The sequence below is a fragment of the Typha latifolia genome, chromosome 2 (genome assembly GCF_019914945.1).
Source record: "Typha latifolia isolate L0001 chromosome 2, TyphaL0001v2, whole genome shotgun sequence".
Taxonomy (NCBI): domain Eukaryota; kingdom Viridiplantae; phylum Streptophyta; class Magnoliopsida; order Poales; family Typhaceae; genus Typha; species Typha latifolia.
The window spans coordinates 585,782-602,120 of record NC_133087.1 but is presented as its reverse complement, the minus strand read 5'-3'; the positions used below and the strand labels follow the sequence as shown (position 1 = coordinate 602,120).

The 16,339-nt window shown below is 41.1% G+C and overlaps 3 protein-coding genes across 5 annotated transcripts; 1 reads left to right on the top strand and 2 right to left on the bottom strand.

Annotated features, from left to right (window-relative positions):
- Nucleotides 1–743: 743 nt before the first annotated feature.
- LOC140782166 (cation/H(+) antiporter 20) lies at nucleotides 744–5,088 on the bottom strand. Of its 3 annotated transcripts, none has more exons than XM_073128605.1 (6): nucleotides 4,870–5,088; nucleotides 4,284–4,775; nucleotides 3,690–4,196; nucleotides 2,018–2,959; nucleotides 1,396–1,808; nucleotides 744–1,004 (listed from the first exon to the last, which is right to left on the bottom strand). In XM_073128605.1, the coding sequence occupies exons 1-5, from the start codon at nucleotides 5,047–5,049 to the stop codon at nucleotides 1,428–1,430; spliced, it is 2,502 nt and encodes an 833-aa protein (XP_072984706.1). In that variant the 5' UTR covers nucleotides 5,050–5,088; the 3' UTR covers nucleotides 744–1,004; nucleotides 1,396–1,427. The 3 variants fall into 3 exon arrangements, with proteins under 3 accessions (XP_072984706.1, XP_072984707.1, XP_072984705.1); XM_073128606.1 differs by having other exon boundaries at nucleotides 1,425–1,808; XM_073128604.1 differs by lacking the exon at nucleotides 744–1,004 and having other exon boundaries at nucleotides 1,322–1,808.
- Nucleotides 5,089–7,748: 2,660 nt separating this feature from the next.
- LOC140782459 (THO complex subunit 4A-like) lies at nucleotides 7,749–11,181 on the top strand. Its single transcript, XM_073129037.1, has 5 exons — nucleotides 7,749–8,129; nucleotides 8,271–8,417; nucleotides 9,332–9,400; nucleotides 9,480–9,664; nucleotides 10,851–11,181. Exons 1-5 carry the CDS (start codon nucleotides 7,950–7,952, stop codon nucleotides 11,005–11,007), a joined length of 738 nt encoding a protein of 245 aa, XP_072985138.1. The 5' UTR covers nucleotides 7,749–7,949; the 3' UTR covers nucleotides 11,008–11,181.
- A 1,206-nt stretch (nucleotides 11,182–12,387) lies between these two features.
- On the bottom strand, nucleotides 12,388–15,983 carry LOC140782705 (uncharacterized). The gene is made up of 11 exons (XM_073129426.1): nucleotides 15,645–15,983; nucleotides 15,418–15,502; nucleotides 14,550–14,746; nucleotides 14,144–14,226; nucleotides 13,814–13,859; nucleotides 13,645–13,701; nucleotides 13,464–13,518; nucleotides 13,286–13,386; nucleotides 13,124–13,187; nucleotides 12,898–13,031; nucleotides 12,388–12,743 (listed from the first exon to the last, which is right to left on the bottom strand). Exons 1-11 carry the CDS (start codon nucleotides 15,705–15,707, stop codon nucleotides 12,573–12,575), a joined length of 1,056 nt encoding a protein of 351 aa, XP_072985527.1. The 5' UTR covers nucleotides 15,708–15,983; the 3' UTR covers nucleotides 12,388–12,572.
- Between the last annotated feature and the right edge of the window lie 356 nt (nucleotides 15,984–16,339).

Sequence of the window (16,339 nt, the reverse complement as noted above, 5' to 3'; positions counted from 1 at the left end):
TGTACTGCAAGTAGCTTGAAGCAATTTGCAGAGTTTCCAGACTAATCATAGACTTAACAAAAGAAAGGGTTAGTCTAATTCTATTACATAGTAGATCAGAATAGATATAAATCATGCGTATATAATATTTTAATGAAAAATTTTACCCACAATATTCATAAAGAGAATGGAATTTTAGCAGTGATGACTTGAGTGCAGTAGAATTTTAACAGAGAGAAAAGGTTACGATAGAAATAAGGTTGTTCATTTTCTCAGAAAATGAAATAAAACAACCAGTGATATGTGACAAGGTTTGGATGCTAAAGTCTTTATTACTACAGTATAAGTCTTTTCCAACAGCAGTAGATTTTGAAAGCAGAGTTTGAAGTACAGAGGATGGTTTGGTTACAAGTTAACAACTAGGCACAGGAAGCAAGCAGTCTCTGCTACTGCTTTTTAATGCGAAAGAGTTAGGTAACCAACTACTATTCGTTTACGAATATCAGAATACAAATGGATTTAAACTGGAGAAATTAATAGCTCTAAATAATTGGGATTAAAGACTTTATTGTGGTTGTGGTTAGGTGATAGTCGCTGTCAGAAAGAGCCTTCCCTGATTGTTCCGTTGCTCTAAATAGTTCAATGAATTAATATTTGCTCAACCATATCATTGACCAAACTTGATGGAATATAAATTCACAAAGCTCTGTGTGAAGAACTTGCAGTAAGACTTAACAGAAAAAAAAAATTGAAAAAAAGATCCTTATTTCTTCGAGTATATTACATTTAAAATTATGACATAAACTATTTCAATATCAACCTGTAGCACTTGATTGCAAACTCAAGGAGGAAAAGATGATACAGAAGAGGGTATTGGTATAATTGCAGCCTGGAAGAAGGTTGGCATATTAATTGCAGTCTCTGCAAAAGGGCAGCATTTAGTACTCGCCTGCTCAGCCTCAGTTGGGTCGTTAAGAATCTAAAAGAGGTGCTCGGATCCAAGGAATTATCTCCATTCCAAATTCCTGAAGATAAGAATGAGAATATAAAGCTCTCCTCAACTATATAAATATTGTATATAAAAAATAAGTTATATTCTTTTAGAACTTTCTCTCCAATTCATTAAATTCCAACCAATTATTATCACGGGAAGTCACAGCCGGTGATTGATGGGTGAAGTGAGAATTATTTATAAGCGAAAGTTGTGGGAATTTTTTAGGATTTACTCATTTGCTAGTTTTGATTAATTATTGTGCTACCCAATGGGCCAACTTATTGTATTACCCAATGGGCTGTCTCTAGCTTAGGCCTGGGGTAGTTTTATGTATATAATACATGATCATAGAATTAGTATATATTATTTATTATGAATTAATTACAGATGGTGGTGGGAATTTTCTGGAGCCAAAGGCTTACTGCATGCAATCAAACGAAGAACTTAAAACCTCTTAGGGCTCAACTCCGGACTTGAAGTGGTGGCCATCGCCGCCGCCACCAGCTTCGAAGACCATGGACACGGGGGTCTCATCCGAGTGGACCACGTCGTGCTGCTGGACCACCAGAACGGATGAAACGACGCCGTGGCTGGCCGAGGCCAGCGCGTCGCCGATGGGACCGAGCTCTGGGTGCTCTGCCGGCCGGCCGGCCAGCTCCGCCACCGTAGATGACGGGAACCGGCCCTTTCCGACCACCACCAGCTCGTACTCGCCGCTCCGGCCAATCGCCAGGACGGACTCCACCGCGTTCGCCGCCGATGCGGACTTCTCCTCGTACCGCGCTGTGCCCTCAGTCTTGCGCCGGAACTCCGCCACCGCCGCATCGTCTAGCTCCTGCGGCCACGGCACCGGGTAGAAGATATAGTTAAAAAACAACTAATTAGAAACATTCTATAACTTTTAAATGTAACTATTATCTTTCTATCCTCTGGTATTCATATGTTGCAGTGTGTGTGTATATATATATATATATATATATATATATATATATATATATATATATATGTCTTCTTTCTCGTGGTATTCAAAAAACTAGCGCTGACCTTTTCTTTCTCGCGGTCAACGACAGCGGTGGAGAAGGTGTAGCTCTTCTCCGCGCTTTTCAACGGCGCCGGACGAAGGGTAACATTGGGCTTCTCATCAACTCCCTTCTTACCATTATCCAAAAATCTCACCGCAGTGACCCTAACACCCGGGTGCTCCGCCATTCTCCCGGTCAACTCCAACGCCTCCCGATCGTCAGGCCCACCAAAGAATACCACGCACACCCCATGCGCCACCTCAGCCGGCCCCACCTGCTCCCCTCCTCCGAGTCCACGGTCCACGAGAACCCCCACAGAGCAAGGCGCCTCTCTAAGAATCCGTTGGTTCACTGCCCTCCATCCTGGCCCCAAGTTCTCTATTTCATCTCCGTCGTAGTAATGCTGGTGAAATGGGAGGAGTATAATTGCAACCCTCTTGTCCTCCGCCACGGCGCAGACGTCCTCGTGCATGGTGGAGAGCGCGGAGATGGCGGTCATTGGTCGGACGTTGACCCGTCCGAGCTGAGCGTAGGCATCGAATGCCACGGTAACATGGTCGCGGGAGTCGCGATTGCGGAGAAAAGACGGGAGGCCGTTGCGGCGAAAGGCGCGGGCCATGACGATGGAGGAGGACCGCTCCGTGAGCTCGACGAGGCGGAGGACGAAGAGCTTGATGGCGTGGGAGGGTTTATCATGGCCGCCGCGGATGGTCTCGATGAGGTTGATGAGGGAGGGAACTTCGCTGCCGCCGTGCACGCAGGCAAGGACGCGGAGTTCTTTTGTGTCGGAGGTGGCGGAGGGAAGGGAGGACGACGACGACGACGATCGGTGGAGCTTGCGGTGGTGGTAGCGGTGGCGGCCAGGACGAGCGGGCTTGTAGATGGCCATGACGGTGGGGGTAGTGATGAAGGTGGTGAAGAGGGCCATCAGGACCAAGATGGCAAACGTCTCATCGTTCAAGACCTGAATATTAATTAGAGATGAGTAATTCTATATGAATACCTAAGACATATATGTAGAAATACAAATTAGTGCTCTTTAGACTGCATGGCTCATGCAAAGGGATAGCAACAATTCTCGGCGGTGATACACTGGCTAAACTATTAGCCTCAATTTGGTTTCTTACGTCCACTCAACGTCATTTGACATAAGCGGACAACGTTTAGTGGAATATGTATAATAAACCATTAAGATTCTACCTTTCTCAGAAGAACAAAAAGGAACCATAAAAAATGGAACAACTCTGAAGTTTGACTTAAAAATAAGTCAAAGGATATCAGTTTGAGATTCGAAATTGTGTTGCTTAGTATTTCTCACGCTAACTTCTCCGCGCTTGGGGTAAACGACGCAGACGTGTGAAGTTGATCCATGAATCATGTGCTTTCTTTACTCCTTGATATCGACTCTCCCAGAACACTCGAGACGAGCAACCCAACAAAAAGATAAAAAGGTTCACTCCTCTCGTGCTTTCCTTAATTATAATACAAAGGTAACACTAACTCATAGCCTTGAAAATATATATCACGCGCTTCTTCAAAGAAAAAGTTTAATGCATGCATACTAATCTGGCCATAATTCCCACTATTCATGATCATTTGTTCAACCATTTTTCAAAACTATTTATCTATCAACAGTGGAATAAGATATAAATATAAGAATAAATAGCTAAGCATAGGGAATTAATTAAGAGTACCTTTCTCTCCTTGCCAATATTTAGAACGATGAGCTCGACGAGCCCCTTGGTGCTCATCAGCACCCCAAGCGTAACTGACTCCCTCGCCGACATCCTACACGCCATGGCCACCAAAAACGTCCCCAATATCTTCCCCGCACAAGCGGTTCCAATCACCAATCCAAGCAACCCCCACGCCTTACCACCTCTTATACTCGCCACGTTCGTCTTAAGCCCACTCGATGCAAAATATAACGGCAGTAATAAACCCGAAACAAAGTCTTCGATCCTTTCTATTAACCTCCTCGCGAACTCCCCGTCTTTTGGCACTGCGAGCCCGAACACGAAGGCACCAAAGATTGAGTGGATTCCGATCAAGTCGGTCATGAATCCTGAGACTAGTACTCCGGCCAAGGTGAGGCAAATCCACACCTCGCTCTCTCCTTCCGCTCTTTTCGCCACCTTCGCCATGGCCGGCTTCACCACTAGCATTTGTACACCCACGAAGGCGAGCCCCGAGAGGAGCACCTGTTAACATAGCACCGGAGTAAGAGCTACTGAGCTCGGACCTAACTGTCTATTAGAATATATAAAACTAAGTTAACAAGTAGGTACCCAGAGAGAGACTAGTGGGCTACGCCCAGTCCCGGAAATGGCGACGGCGAGCGCGAGAAGGACCCATGCGGCCACGTCGTTGAAGGCGGCGGCCGCCATGGCGGTCTCGCCGAGAGTCGTGGTGAGGAGTTTTAACTCGGCGAGAATGCGGGCGAGGACGGGAAAGGCGGTGATGGAGAGAGCGACTCCCATGAAGACGAGGAAGGGGGCGTAGCCGGCCTCGTCGGCTCCGGGGACACCACGGCGGAGGATGTAGGCGACGCCGATGCCGCAGGCGAAGGGGAGGGAGATGCCAGCTGCGGCGATCGAGAAGGCGCGGCGGCCGCTGCGGCGAATGGAGTTGAGATCGAGCTCGAGGCCGACGAGGAAGAGGAAGAAAAGGAGGCCGATGCTTGCCACGGATTCAAGAATCGGCGTGCTCCATGTGGGAAATATGGTATGGAGATACGATTTGTTTCGTCCCAAGGCCGATGGACCCAGTAGTATCCCACCCTACGTTTGTTAATAATTTAGAGATCTAGTGATTAATACTGCGTTAAAAACTACCATCTACTTTAATTAAGGGGGAGAATGGATTTATACTTACGACGATCTCGGCAATAACTTTGGGCTGGCGAAGTGGTTTGAGGAGGAAGGCGAGAAAGCGGCTGAGGACGAGGACGAGAACTGTTTGGATGATGAGGAGAGGGAAGGCGAAGTGGAGGGGGTTGTCGCCTTGCCATACCCCATTAGAGGATGTCTTGATGGATGTTATGTTCACCGCCATCCTTTTGGTCGACTCTATGGGTACAGGAGGTGGAGGAAATGTTGGGTCACGGCTAGGGTTTTTGTAGTAGAAGGAGAAAGAGAGGGTGGACTTTCCTTAGAGTGAGAGAGCCACGTGTTTCCCAGTGATATCTCGCAAAGGAAAATAAAATATTATAGGAAATGATCCTATGCAACAACGATTCTATGAATCCCTACATTTGACGTATTTGTCAGATCATGATAGACAGCTTCCGGGTAAATTGGTCTTCATCAGACTTTAATTGTCGGTTATGTATTCCTTTCTTGGCTAGCGGTCCTCAATACATGGGTTTGATAGTGTGCTGCTGTGATAATAATATATTACTAATTAACAAGCTACTTGTCTATAATGATATAATCTCCCTCTTGGCTCTTGCCGTGGCAGAAGATCTGCTGTCGTTCGTACAATAGAAATTTCTGACAACCAGTAACCATGATACACTTAAACTGAGAGGTTGAACTTAATTTCCTACAGCTGGATTGCAAAGGACCGGATCGTCCTACTTGTTGTGCTTGGCGCAAATTATAACGTGTCGGACCACGTCGCTTCTTTGGTATCGGGAGATGATTTGACCTTGGTTCTTTTGTTCTCTTCTGCTTTGAAATTATAAACAGGTTCGATCATAGGATGACGGCCATTGAGATTTTAACCACTCCGGAGTTCGTGCGGAGCTCCAAAGCGAGACACCTCACCACTTCTAACGTCAGAAGAAAGCCATCCTTCGCCACCTCTTACTGCTACCTTAATTACCCCAAGCTGCCATCAAATGAACGTAGCTATATCTTTTTTCTTTTTTCTTTTTAGAAACTTATAACCTCAGCCGTCCGTTTAACTTTACGACGAACGTACAATCCCAAGATGGCATGATCTTTTAAGACATGGCACAATAATTTCTCTGATTGTGACATGGATGAGTTAACGTCCGGAAATGGCCCTTTGACAGCAGGGTGGAGTTTTCCAGAGGTGATAACTATTCCATTTTGTCATCGTCATTCATAAGAAAGGCATGACCATTGTTAAAAAGAAGATGCACCTTTACACGGCAAGCTTGCACAACCGCAAATCTTCCCCATGTGATCACTACTTTTTCCAGGGGATGTTCTCGTTCATCAAAGTCTGAAACAAGTAACACTGTATATGATCAATAGTGATATTGAAAACTTCCTATATTCCAACCAGCTTAATTGATCGAACGTAGTCATGATCCATGTGAAGCAATACTACTTGGAGGAGTTTTATTTTTATCTAAGGTAGCTAGTGAGCAAAGACCAAAGACTTCCCGTGTTCTTGTGGCTTCCAGTACGTAAAGTCCATTACTTGTCCGAAATAATTTGGATCTCTCATTGCATGCATATACTCTTGATGGCACTTCTGCGTATTTATTTAAACTACTCTGTCTTAATCAGCCATCCTCGTCACAAGTTATGCTAGCTCTTTGTTTGAAGTGCCTATATATCTAACGGGTCATGAAAAAACTTGTTTTTTAAAGTACTGCATATTGTCATCCTCATTCATGAGAAAGACATTGTCAGTGTTGACAAAAAGAATGCATGCACCTTTACATGGCAAGCTTCCATCACACCTCTATGCATGTGATCAGTACTTTTTCCAGTAGCTTGGACGGTATAGTTCATCTTAATTTGTAACACTATATTTGATCAGTTGTAGTATTGAATATTTCCATTATGTGTAGAATTCCAACTAGCGAATTAAACATAGTGATTCATGTGAAGAGTACAAACTTGGAGAAGAATATTCTTATCTAGGTAAGGTAGTGAGAAAAGATCAAAGACTTCGTGTGTTCCTGTGGCTTCCAGTACCAGGCAAGAGAAGGGATGAAACGCTACATATATAAAAGTCTATTACTTGTTCAAAGTAATTTGGATCTCTCACTACATGCGTGCATCTACTCTTGACGAGCACTTCTACGTGTTGACTTAAACTACTCTGACTTAATCAGCCATCCTGATCGTAAGCTAGCGTCATTGTTAACATATCGTTGCCATTCTACAAATTGACTTAAACTAATCTGTAAGTTTTTTCACGACCATTTTAATATGCACTAGCTTCAAACAAAGAGCATAACTTGCGGACAAGAACAATTTGGATAGAAGCCACCGAGTTTATCCTCCATGCAAGTCAGCTATAGCCTATAGGTGCAAGATAAATACTATCCTATTCGCTGGAGAAATTAAGTACGCCATGCGTGCGACTCGTGCTCGCATTTAGTAAAGAGCATCTCGCACGTGGTATCATCGCGACCTTCCTTAGTTTCTTTGAGCTGCTCTCGTGTTTAGATGAGGAAAAGGTCAAAGGTAAGGCACGGTTCTGGTCAAATTTTTACGTAAAAGTAAAAGTGAGCATGGCCTTTATCGTGATTCTAACTATTAATTGCGGTGCAATCTCAGCCGTTGAACTATAGATGTTTTCTTTAGATTTTTTTTTTATTTTAAAAAAATTGTATCTCTAAATACAACAAACCAAACATTATGCTAAATTAATTTAACGACTGTTGTCGCACTAATCTTCGCTATTACCTTGAGAGCTTAACAAATTTTAATGACCATTGGATAGTGATTTAGGCATCCTAAAACATAGTTTATTCATCTAAGATGCAACACTCGTGGGCCCTGCCCAACTCGACCCAATAGAAGGCCCAAAAGTTGGGTTTGGTCGATCCACCGACTTTTCCTAGTTTAACCCCGCATCTCTTCCTCCTATCGAGTCGCATTTGTTTATCCCTCATCTCCCCTCTCCCCTCTCAGAACTCTCTCGTTCGTTCTCCTCCTCGTGCGAAACCCTTGCTTCCCTTGCTAGCTGCATCCAAATCTGTCCTCCTTCCCCTTCTCGTCTTCTAGATCTCTCGATCCGTCCAGAATATGACGAGCGCCTTGGACATGTCCCTCGACGACATCATCAAGACCAACAAGAAATCCTCCTCGTCCGGCAACGGCGCCGGCGATCGTCGTGCGGGCGGTCGTCCTTCTGGAGCCGGAGGCCCCGCCCGCCGTTCTTTCAAACGATCAGCAAAGCGGGCCGGTCCTTATTCCGCGGGGAAGGTATGATTAGGGTTACGGTTCTTCACCAGATCTACTTCCGATATCGATCTCGAACGTGGTGGCACGGATTTCGTCGGGGGAGATCTCCTCTTGATGGATCCTTCCCGGATCTAGGGTTTTCTCATTTGATATCCGATCCAGGCTCCGGATTCGGCGTGGCAGCATGACATGTATTTGGATCAGCGGGCGCGGAATTCTGCTCCGGCATCTAGGGCTTCGGCAATTGAGACGGGCACCAAGCTTTACATCTCTAACTTGGATTATGGGGTTTCCAACGACGACATCAAGGTTAAAATCTTTGTATCTCTTTGCCGATTCTTTGTTTTCTAGTACATCTCGTTCCTGTACATGAAGGATCTTTTCCTTTGGAATTGATGACTGGATCTGCATGACAAAACATACTGGTACCGTTGACAAATATTTGAGAGTTTGTAATTTATGTTGAGAAACTTGGATTGATAGTGTATAGTTTAGGATCTCTAATTATTTTAGGGTTAGAAATATTTGATTGTTGTGCTGGTTTATATTTGTGAAGTTTTGACTAACATAATTTTGGGATATTGATGCATTTTTTTCTTCTATATTTTATAAGGAGAAGTAAATATCTTCAGATATAAGGGGTACACAACGAATCACATTGTGTTAAGGTCTTTCATGGACATAGTCTTTTTCTTAGTAGAGAATCAGAATGACTTCAAAGCTTCCTAAGAAACTTGCAAGATGTTATTTGGTCTCCTCTTACTGTTTGAGATGTATGTGGGTATAATATTTTCTTTAGAGGTCTGTCTTCACCAAGAGAGTAACCACTATCAGAATATACAATTTATGGCCAAGTTTATAGAAAAATATTATAAAATATGGTTCAGTATAAGACAGAGTATTTTCATGTGAAAGCTGTTCTGCACAACAAATTACATGTTCCAAGTGGAGATTGTGTCAACTTTCTAAGCTCTATTTGACTGTTCCCCTATCATGTAAGTTGTAAAATCTTGCTCTCTTTTACTTCATGGATCACTTGCTTGAGTTTTTCCTCTCGAATGTTTCATCTTAAGTTTGACCCACATGTTTCATCTCAAATGTTTCATCTCTATTATTAATTGCATTTTCAGTGTTATCCACTTGTTTTGTTTCCCATCAGGCTTTAAATAGTCTGCCATATATTAAGTCGTTTGTTTTCTAATATTACATCTAATTCTGTGCAGGAATTATTTTCAGAGCTTGGTGATTTGAAGCGATGTTCTATTCATTATGATAGGAGCGGAAGATCTAAAGTACTTTCATTTTCTTGGTCTTGACTTTTGCTATTACACTCTAGCTCTCTCTCTTATTTGGAGAATTTTATTCATCAAGGGAACTGCTGAAGTTGTCTTTTCAAGACGAACTGATGGTTTAGCAGCAGTGAAGAGGTTCAACAATGTGCAACTTGATGGCAAGCCAATGAAGATTGAGATCGTAGGAACAAATGTTCCTGCACCTTCTTCTGTTCGTCCGGATGCGAGTGGGAGCTATAGAAATCCTAATATTCTTTCAAAGAGGTTTATATTTTTCCCCCCCTTACATGAATGCATGTTGAATGATTACTTGTTTTACTATGTCAAGACAAATAAGTACTAGACTTCATCCAGCATGGCTCCTCATCAATATTAACTGGCCGTAATGCAATCTATTTTATCTTGTTTTTTTCCCCTCTGTTACTGTGTTCCCCGAAAGATGCCTAGCTCTCACTTACAGTTCTGCAAGTATTTCATTTTCTTGGAAGTAACGAATAGCAGCTGACCTTATAGTTCTGACTTATTCTATTCATTTGTAAATCAAGCATAGGTCCATATTTGGGTTAGACTGAGTTGGGAAGGGATTCTGATTGTACTAGTTGTACTGGATACAAATTTGCTGCTTAGAACAACTATCGCTTAAGGAAGTGGCACTTTCTTTGGTGGCCTTTAACTCTGACAACTTTTAATTTAATCCTAATTAATGTTGCACAAAATAGAGTCCATAAATTTCTATCTAAAACTATGCAACAATATTACTTGGGAGAATTGATTTGACACTGAACTTCTAACTGAACCCTAATTACAACTTGCATGAAAAAGTGTTCATAAACTTCCATGTGATGCCATGCGACAATACTACTTGGAAGATTTTTTTGCATGAAAAACTTACTAAAGCATCCTCTCCTTTTTTTCCCTATACAGGCTCCCAGAATCTTTTATTCGGCTAGGTCTAGCCGTGCTGTTTTCTATATCCTGCTTCCTCCCTTCTCCACTTCTCTTCACCGCTACTGCCATCTCCCCCTCTTATTCTTAGTTTAGAATCTTTAGATTGAGATTTGAGGTGATTAATGGTCTGCAACATGTGATAAGCATCTTCTTTCTGTTGCATTTGCTATTTGATTACTCTAAAATCTACTAATTGATCACTCAAATTATTTATCATTAAGTTGAATGCAATTTTCTAGATGCCGTGATCTCTAATTTAATGACCTAGCAAAATTTGTGAATTTGGTACAAAAATCATTATGTTCCTGAAAGAAACTAACATGCATTTATTTGGTAAACTCCAATTTACTTGCTTGATTGTAAATAAAGAAGGCAAACTTGTTTTGTGTTATATGAACAGCTAATTATTCCCTCTTTTGTATTGACCAAATGGATTGAATTATAACATTGTATTTGAAGAGCTTTTGTCCTCAGTAGCCCACCCTAACATTTTTATCAACAGCGGTCCTAGAAGGAAAGCAAAAGGATTGCCGCGTCGCAGTGGCCCCGGAAAGAGGAGAGGCCAAGGTGAAGGAAAAGGCCGTAACAAGCCAATATCGGCTGCAGAACTTGATGCTGACTTGGAAAACTACCACACAGAAGCAATGCAAACCAATTGAATTACATCTTTACTGCATTCAAATTGCCTGTTTGACTCTGGTCACTGATCTATCTGTGCCCTCATGCTATCTTATGGGAGGGGCATACAAGATTCTAAGAGTACCTATTGTGGAGCTTTGATAACTGTTATGGCACCTTTTGTTGTCAATTTAATACTTGGTTTGATTGGTAAATTTGTAACTGCCCTTATGGATCATTTCACTTGGCTACTTCTCTTCCATTATAATAGTGAGGACCATATTAGTATTATCAGTCAGAAAATTTTGCTAGCTAAATGAAGGAAAGATGCGGCATGTGCATATATATCAAAAAAATTCATCCTTTCAGTTGCAGTCCTGACTGAGTGAAGGTATGTTGTATGTCTACCTTTTTCTTTTTATATTCTCTGCTCTTTTCATTTTGCAACTGACACACCTTCTCATATTTATTTTACTAGGTCGAGTGGTTGGCCTTGCTCCTATGATACCTTTTCTCCTCCTAAGGTATAGACGTTGTAAAATCAAGCCATCCCGTCGATTGCAGGTTTCTCAGTCCAAACATGAAGTGTACTTATAGCTCTTGTTCTTATTTAAGTTGCCTCCGGAATCAGTACGCCTTTGCTGCATGCTTTACTATTTCACTAGCTCATGCATAGTACAAATGGATGATCAGTGCGATAAATATGGAGCTGGAGGAGACCGTGCATGTGCTAGAGCGGCCATGCTGCCTAGTTACCGCAGGTTGGACTGTGACTGTGATACATGATATTTTCTGCTCTCCGGAACACTTGCATCCGATCCACGTGTGTGCCCTTCCACGGAACATATAGTCATATTGCACTAGCTGGTCGTCAAAATTAATCAGATTAAAGGCTGATCTTATATGGAAGCCTGCAATGAACGTACGTACTTACTGGTAAGCGTGCTGGTTTCTTTTCAGGTGTTTATTATGTCAAATAAAATCTTTTAGTAAGTCTGTTTGCCAACATTTCAGTGGTCACTTATGCAGAAGAATTAGAGTTAAACTGATCCCCTTGTGTAAAATTGAAGATTGTGTGTGGTCTACTGTTCTTTCAACTACTGTTTCCGATAAGGCCGTACTTTATTTATAACTCGTTGCTTCTTTGTTATTCGTATGCTCTTTATAGATCCCTTTAGCATTCTCCGTGAGTAAATCTCGAATGAAACTTTGATTTGCGTGCTCGACAATTCATACATCTGTTTATTAGTTCTGGTTCTTGAGCTTCTCCCATCAGGCCTCGTAGACCAATACTAATATAGAAAACTAGACTAAGAGTTTATATCAGTAAAGTTATTGTATATATAATATATATGATATAAAATTATAATTATAATTAAAAAAAATTTTATAACGAATAGATGATGAGAGAAGAGAAAGAGTAATTGAAATAATAGTTGATTAAAACAAGGTAAAATAACAATTGACGTATTTAATGTTCGGACGTGAAGTAAAGCCAATGACTGCAAACTGAACGGATTTATTTAGCCCACAAAACAACTGATAAATGCAATTTGATTGACAAACAAAATCCGACACGGCACTCTTGTGTAGCTTTGCATCTCGCTTATGCAGTCTTAGACCTCATATTTTCCCAACCAGAAGCTATAAGATTCAGTATGAAATAAAGAAGAGTCCAAACGCAAGTCCTTATGAAGTTCCAACAAGAAGAGGGCCAATACCAAGGATAAAGGAGCCGAAAGAAGAGGCTTATGACATGCCGCGGATAACGCCCGACCTGTTTCAGTACGAAAAAATTATGGACCTAAATGAAAGTCTAAAACCAATATCACTTGTATGAGCAAATAATTCTTCAAAGCATATTCAAGAGTCAAGACATCTGACTACTTGATGTGAAGCCTCTTCAAAGTGTTACAGATAAATGTACTCACAGGGAAAAGCAAATCCAACGTGTTCCAGGCAGCATGCCGCACAGCTCTTGTTGGATATGTTGGACCTCCAGGCGACGTGAAACTGTAGAGGCATGCCTTCAATCGTATGCTTGTAGTCATCCTCAATTCCAATCCTATTATAAATGGTTACAAAAACATGTTGATACAATCTGGTGCTTGGATTCTTTTAATATCTACGAATGGGATTTTTGATCTAAACAACAACCTTGAAGGATGCTCAAGCGAGCGAGGTAATGCAGAAGTACTGGCTCAACTTTTAACTTCTGAAGCTGGAGACACAAAAGATATATAAGGAACTAAAGAATTGTCAAGTCACTGAAGCAATGGCGACAAACAAAGATTATTATTGTTTTATTGAGTGCGCAACCTGATCTGTCAGTTCAATAACAAAAAAGTCTGCTGGACCACCAACCAGGAAAGCATTCGGGAAGGCAGGAAATTGCTCAAAAAAACTTTCCAGCAAGTCATCTACATGTCATATAACATGCTAAACATCATAATAAACACTAGATAAGAGAATAAACAAACTACCAAAGAAAACAGACCTTGATCGTAAAATAGAATAAACCTGGAAATCAGAAGATAAAGATCTCGCTGAGCCTGAAAAATCATAGGTTTAACTTTTAATCAATGACATAATGTGGAAAGTTTTGACAGCATCACCTCACTTGGTTATTGAGCATAAAATCTGAAATTTAACTTAAAAGTGAAAAGGACAAGCATAACCTGTAACGAAATTTTCCTAAGACGGTCAGGGAGTAACACGACCTCCACAAGGAGATACTGTTTTAAAGAAAGTTCCACTGGAGTTTAGATAACAACATGATGAAATGAATAAAAAGAGACAAATGAGAGGTCAATAAGTGAATTAACTAGATAGAAAATAATATCTCACATGAAACAAGGATAAGAATCGCCTTGTGTTTGTCTGTATGTCAATCCTGTAAATACAAACTCACTGATAAGCACTAGAGAAGTTCACGAAGGAACAACTGGGAGGACATTGTTACATGAAGATATCAAAAAATAACGAGTAAATTATACACCAACAAATACTTGTCCGGCAAATGGAATAGATCAGTAATGCACTGGAGAGCATAATAAGGTGATCACATTCTAAGAAAACAGAATATTGACCTGGGCACTACCTATTGTACTCAGTGTAAGTAACACAAGAACAAAATTAATAATCACAGAGGCATTAGATTAAACTGTTAATCCATACCAGAAAACATTAGTAGCACCTTGAACAAGTGCAGACCCATAACGTAGCAAGGCATCGCTATTGTCAAGAGGAAATTCAAACAACTGCAAGCAGGAAGGTGGCATCACTCATCTATATTTTCTTCGCCCTCACAAGGCACTAAGACAAACAGTAAAATGAGCCACAAAACATTATTACATCTGGTAAGATAAACTGGTAGAAAAATTATAGAAAAGTACCTCCATCTATTTATTCTTCTTTACTGACATCAAATTTAATTGTTGCTATCCACAGTTAAAGAGTATTATGGCAGTAGGGTACTATATCATATATACAAACTCTTAAAACCATCTTCAAGTGGAAGTATCTAATCGGTAGAGATCATTGAACAACCAGTAATGTACTTATGTAACAACTGTGAACATACCCATTTATGGAAAAGAAGGGCAAATATATGTGACGCGAATGACAGGCTCCAGACTTGGACTATCAAATCTAAAATGCGCTTCCCATTCTCAGGAGCCCTAACATAATGGTCAGCGAGAACCTCATAAAAGCATAGGCAATTTTCCTCTCTGTCAGCTACCACAGCAAGATCATCATCATCCCTATTGAGAATTATGTCTGTATTCATTTGGGACAAAAATTTAGTAAAATAAGAAGCACCATTGCACCAAGATCAGTTCATATGCAATAAAAAGTCATAAACATGAATTGGCTCAAATCTGCCTAATCTGTACAATTGTTTATCCTTAAAAAGAAACATTAGGAATTAACAAATGCATATCCAATAAATAGATTAACAATACGAAGCAAGCTCAGTTTCATTCGTGGAAGAAGAACATCAAGAAATAAAGCCACTTAATAATCTAATAATGCAGTTAGAGCGTACATACATGTTAAAGTTTAAGAGATAGACATGACCTGATTACACAGCCTGCTAATTGGAAGAAGCAGCTTAAAATCTCCTAAATTAATCACGCTCATTGAAGAGAAAATCAAAAGCGATTCAAAGAATGGGAGAAAGATGGGACATAGTCAGGTGTTGGTATCATTTATATTCATGAAATAAGGAACAAGCACTTATCCTAAAGTCAGAGAATGCAATATAATCCTTCTACACTTTAAACCAAATTCTTCCTTCTAATTAAACATCAATCAAGGACGAGAACGGTAAACTGAATCTAATCGCATCCAAAGCTCACAAACATCCAGAACCTAGCCTAAATGCATAGCATACTCCACAAATACCATCTTCTAAAACCTAAAATTATAAAAAATTGAACCAACTCTACCTCGGGCTCGATCGTCAACTTCCAGAGCTATATCAGCAAACAATTGCTGTAAAAGTTCGAGTGGCTGAGATCGAGAGATCAATGCCTGCAAACATAAAGAAAGATCATTAACACATCTTGAATTAAATAGGATCACATGCAAAACAAGAATCAACTAAACTCTCCAACGTCAAGATAGTGAAGAAAATTTCCTCCAATAATTAATTAAATTAAATATAGAATCTAACCTTTTGCAGTTTTTTCTCGATCTCTTGCGTGAGGGCGGTGAGATAATCCAATCTCCGATTCATTTTCCCCAAGGAAAGAGCATTTGAGAAGGACAGCGAAACCCTAACCCAGTCCACCGCGATCGTGCTCCGAGGAGAAATCAAAGGGACCGCTCGCTCGTAAAATTAGCCAAGTAAAATCCGAAACCCTAGATTTGAGACGGAGGAGGTAGTACGCTCCGGGATTTCTAGAGGCCGCTCGAACTCCTCATCGACCCGACTAATTAAAAGTAAAGCTCTTAGGATTCCTTGCCTCGTCGGAGCGGACGTTCTCGATACGCGTCAACTCTTATACCGAATAAATGGGGGGGGGGGTTAAGGATGATAACGAAACGCGACAAAGAAACGACCGAGAATAAGCACGAAATTACTTGCGGACTAGAGCTTGGAAACTTGGGAATAAGGAAATTTGAATGGATAAAATGAGACTAAACGGGAAAGTTCAAAGCTCGGTGGATCGTGAGAGGAACATCTTGTGGGTGACACGTACCTATCGGTCGATTGATGCCCAGACGTCTACGTCTGGATGAGGAGGAGAAGGCCGGACCTACTTCATAGCCAAGTAGGCATTTATCAAGGTTAATAAATATGGAATACCTTCGATTTAATTCACAAGCAAATGCTTAGACTAAGTTTCTATTTGTTTTGATGATAGT

Bases quoted from the DNA above. Each gene is read 5' to 3' on its own strand.
- LOC140782166 (XM_073128605.1), bottom strand. From the start codon at position 5,049: ATGGCGGTGAACATAACATCCATCAAGACATCCTCTAATGGGGTATGG. The intron at 4,197-4,283 runs GTACCTACTTGT...CTATGTTAACAG, and splicing joins GCCCACTAGTCTCTCTCTGG to GTGCTCCTCTCGGGGCTCGC. The intron at 1,809-2,017 runs GTCAGCGCTAGT...CCGTGGCCGCAG, and splicing joins TTGACCGCGAGAAAGAAAAG to GAGCTAGACGATGCGGCGGT.
- LOC140782459 (XM_073129037.1), top strand. From the start codon at position 7,950: ATGACGAGCGCCTTGGACATGTCCCTCGACGACATCATCAAGACCAAC. The intron at 8,130-8,270 runs GTATGATTAGGG...TATCCGATCCAG, and splicing joins GTCCTTATTCCGCGGGGAAG to GCTCCGGATTCGGCGTGGCA. The intron at 9,665-10,850 runs GTTTATATTTTT...TTTTATCAACAG, and splicing joins CCTAATATTCTTTCAAAGAG to CGGTCCTAGAAGGAAAGCAA.
- LOC140782705 (XM_073129426.1), bottom strand. From the start codon at position 15,707: ATGAATCGGAGATTGGATTATCTCACCGCCCTCACGCAAGAGATCGAG. The intron at 14,227-14,549 runs GTATGTTCACAG...TCCTGCTTGCAG, and splicing joins CCCTTCTTTTCCATAAATGG to TTGTTTGAATTTCCTCTTGA. The intron at 13,188-13,285 runs GTTGCGCACTCA...TTGTGTCTCCAG, and splicing joins TTATTGAACTGACAGATCAG to CTTCAGAAGTTAAAAGTTGA.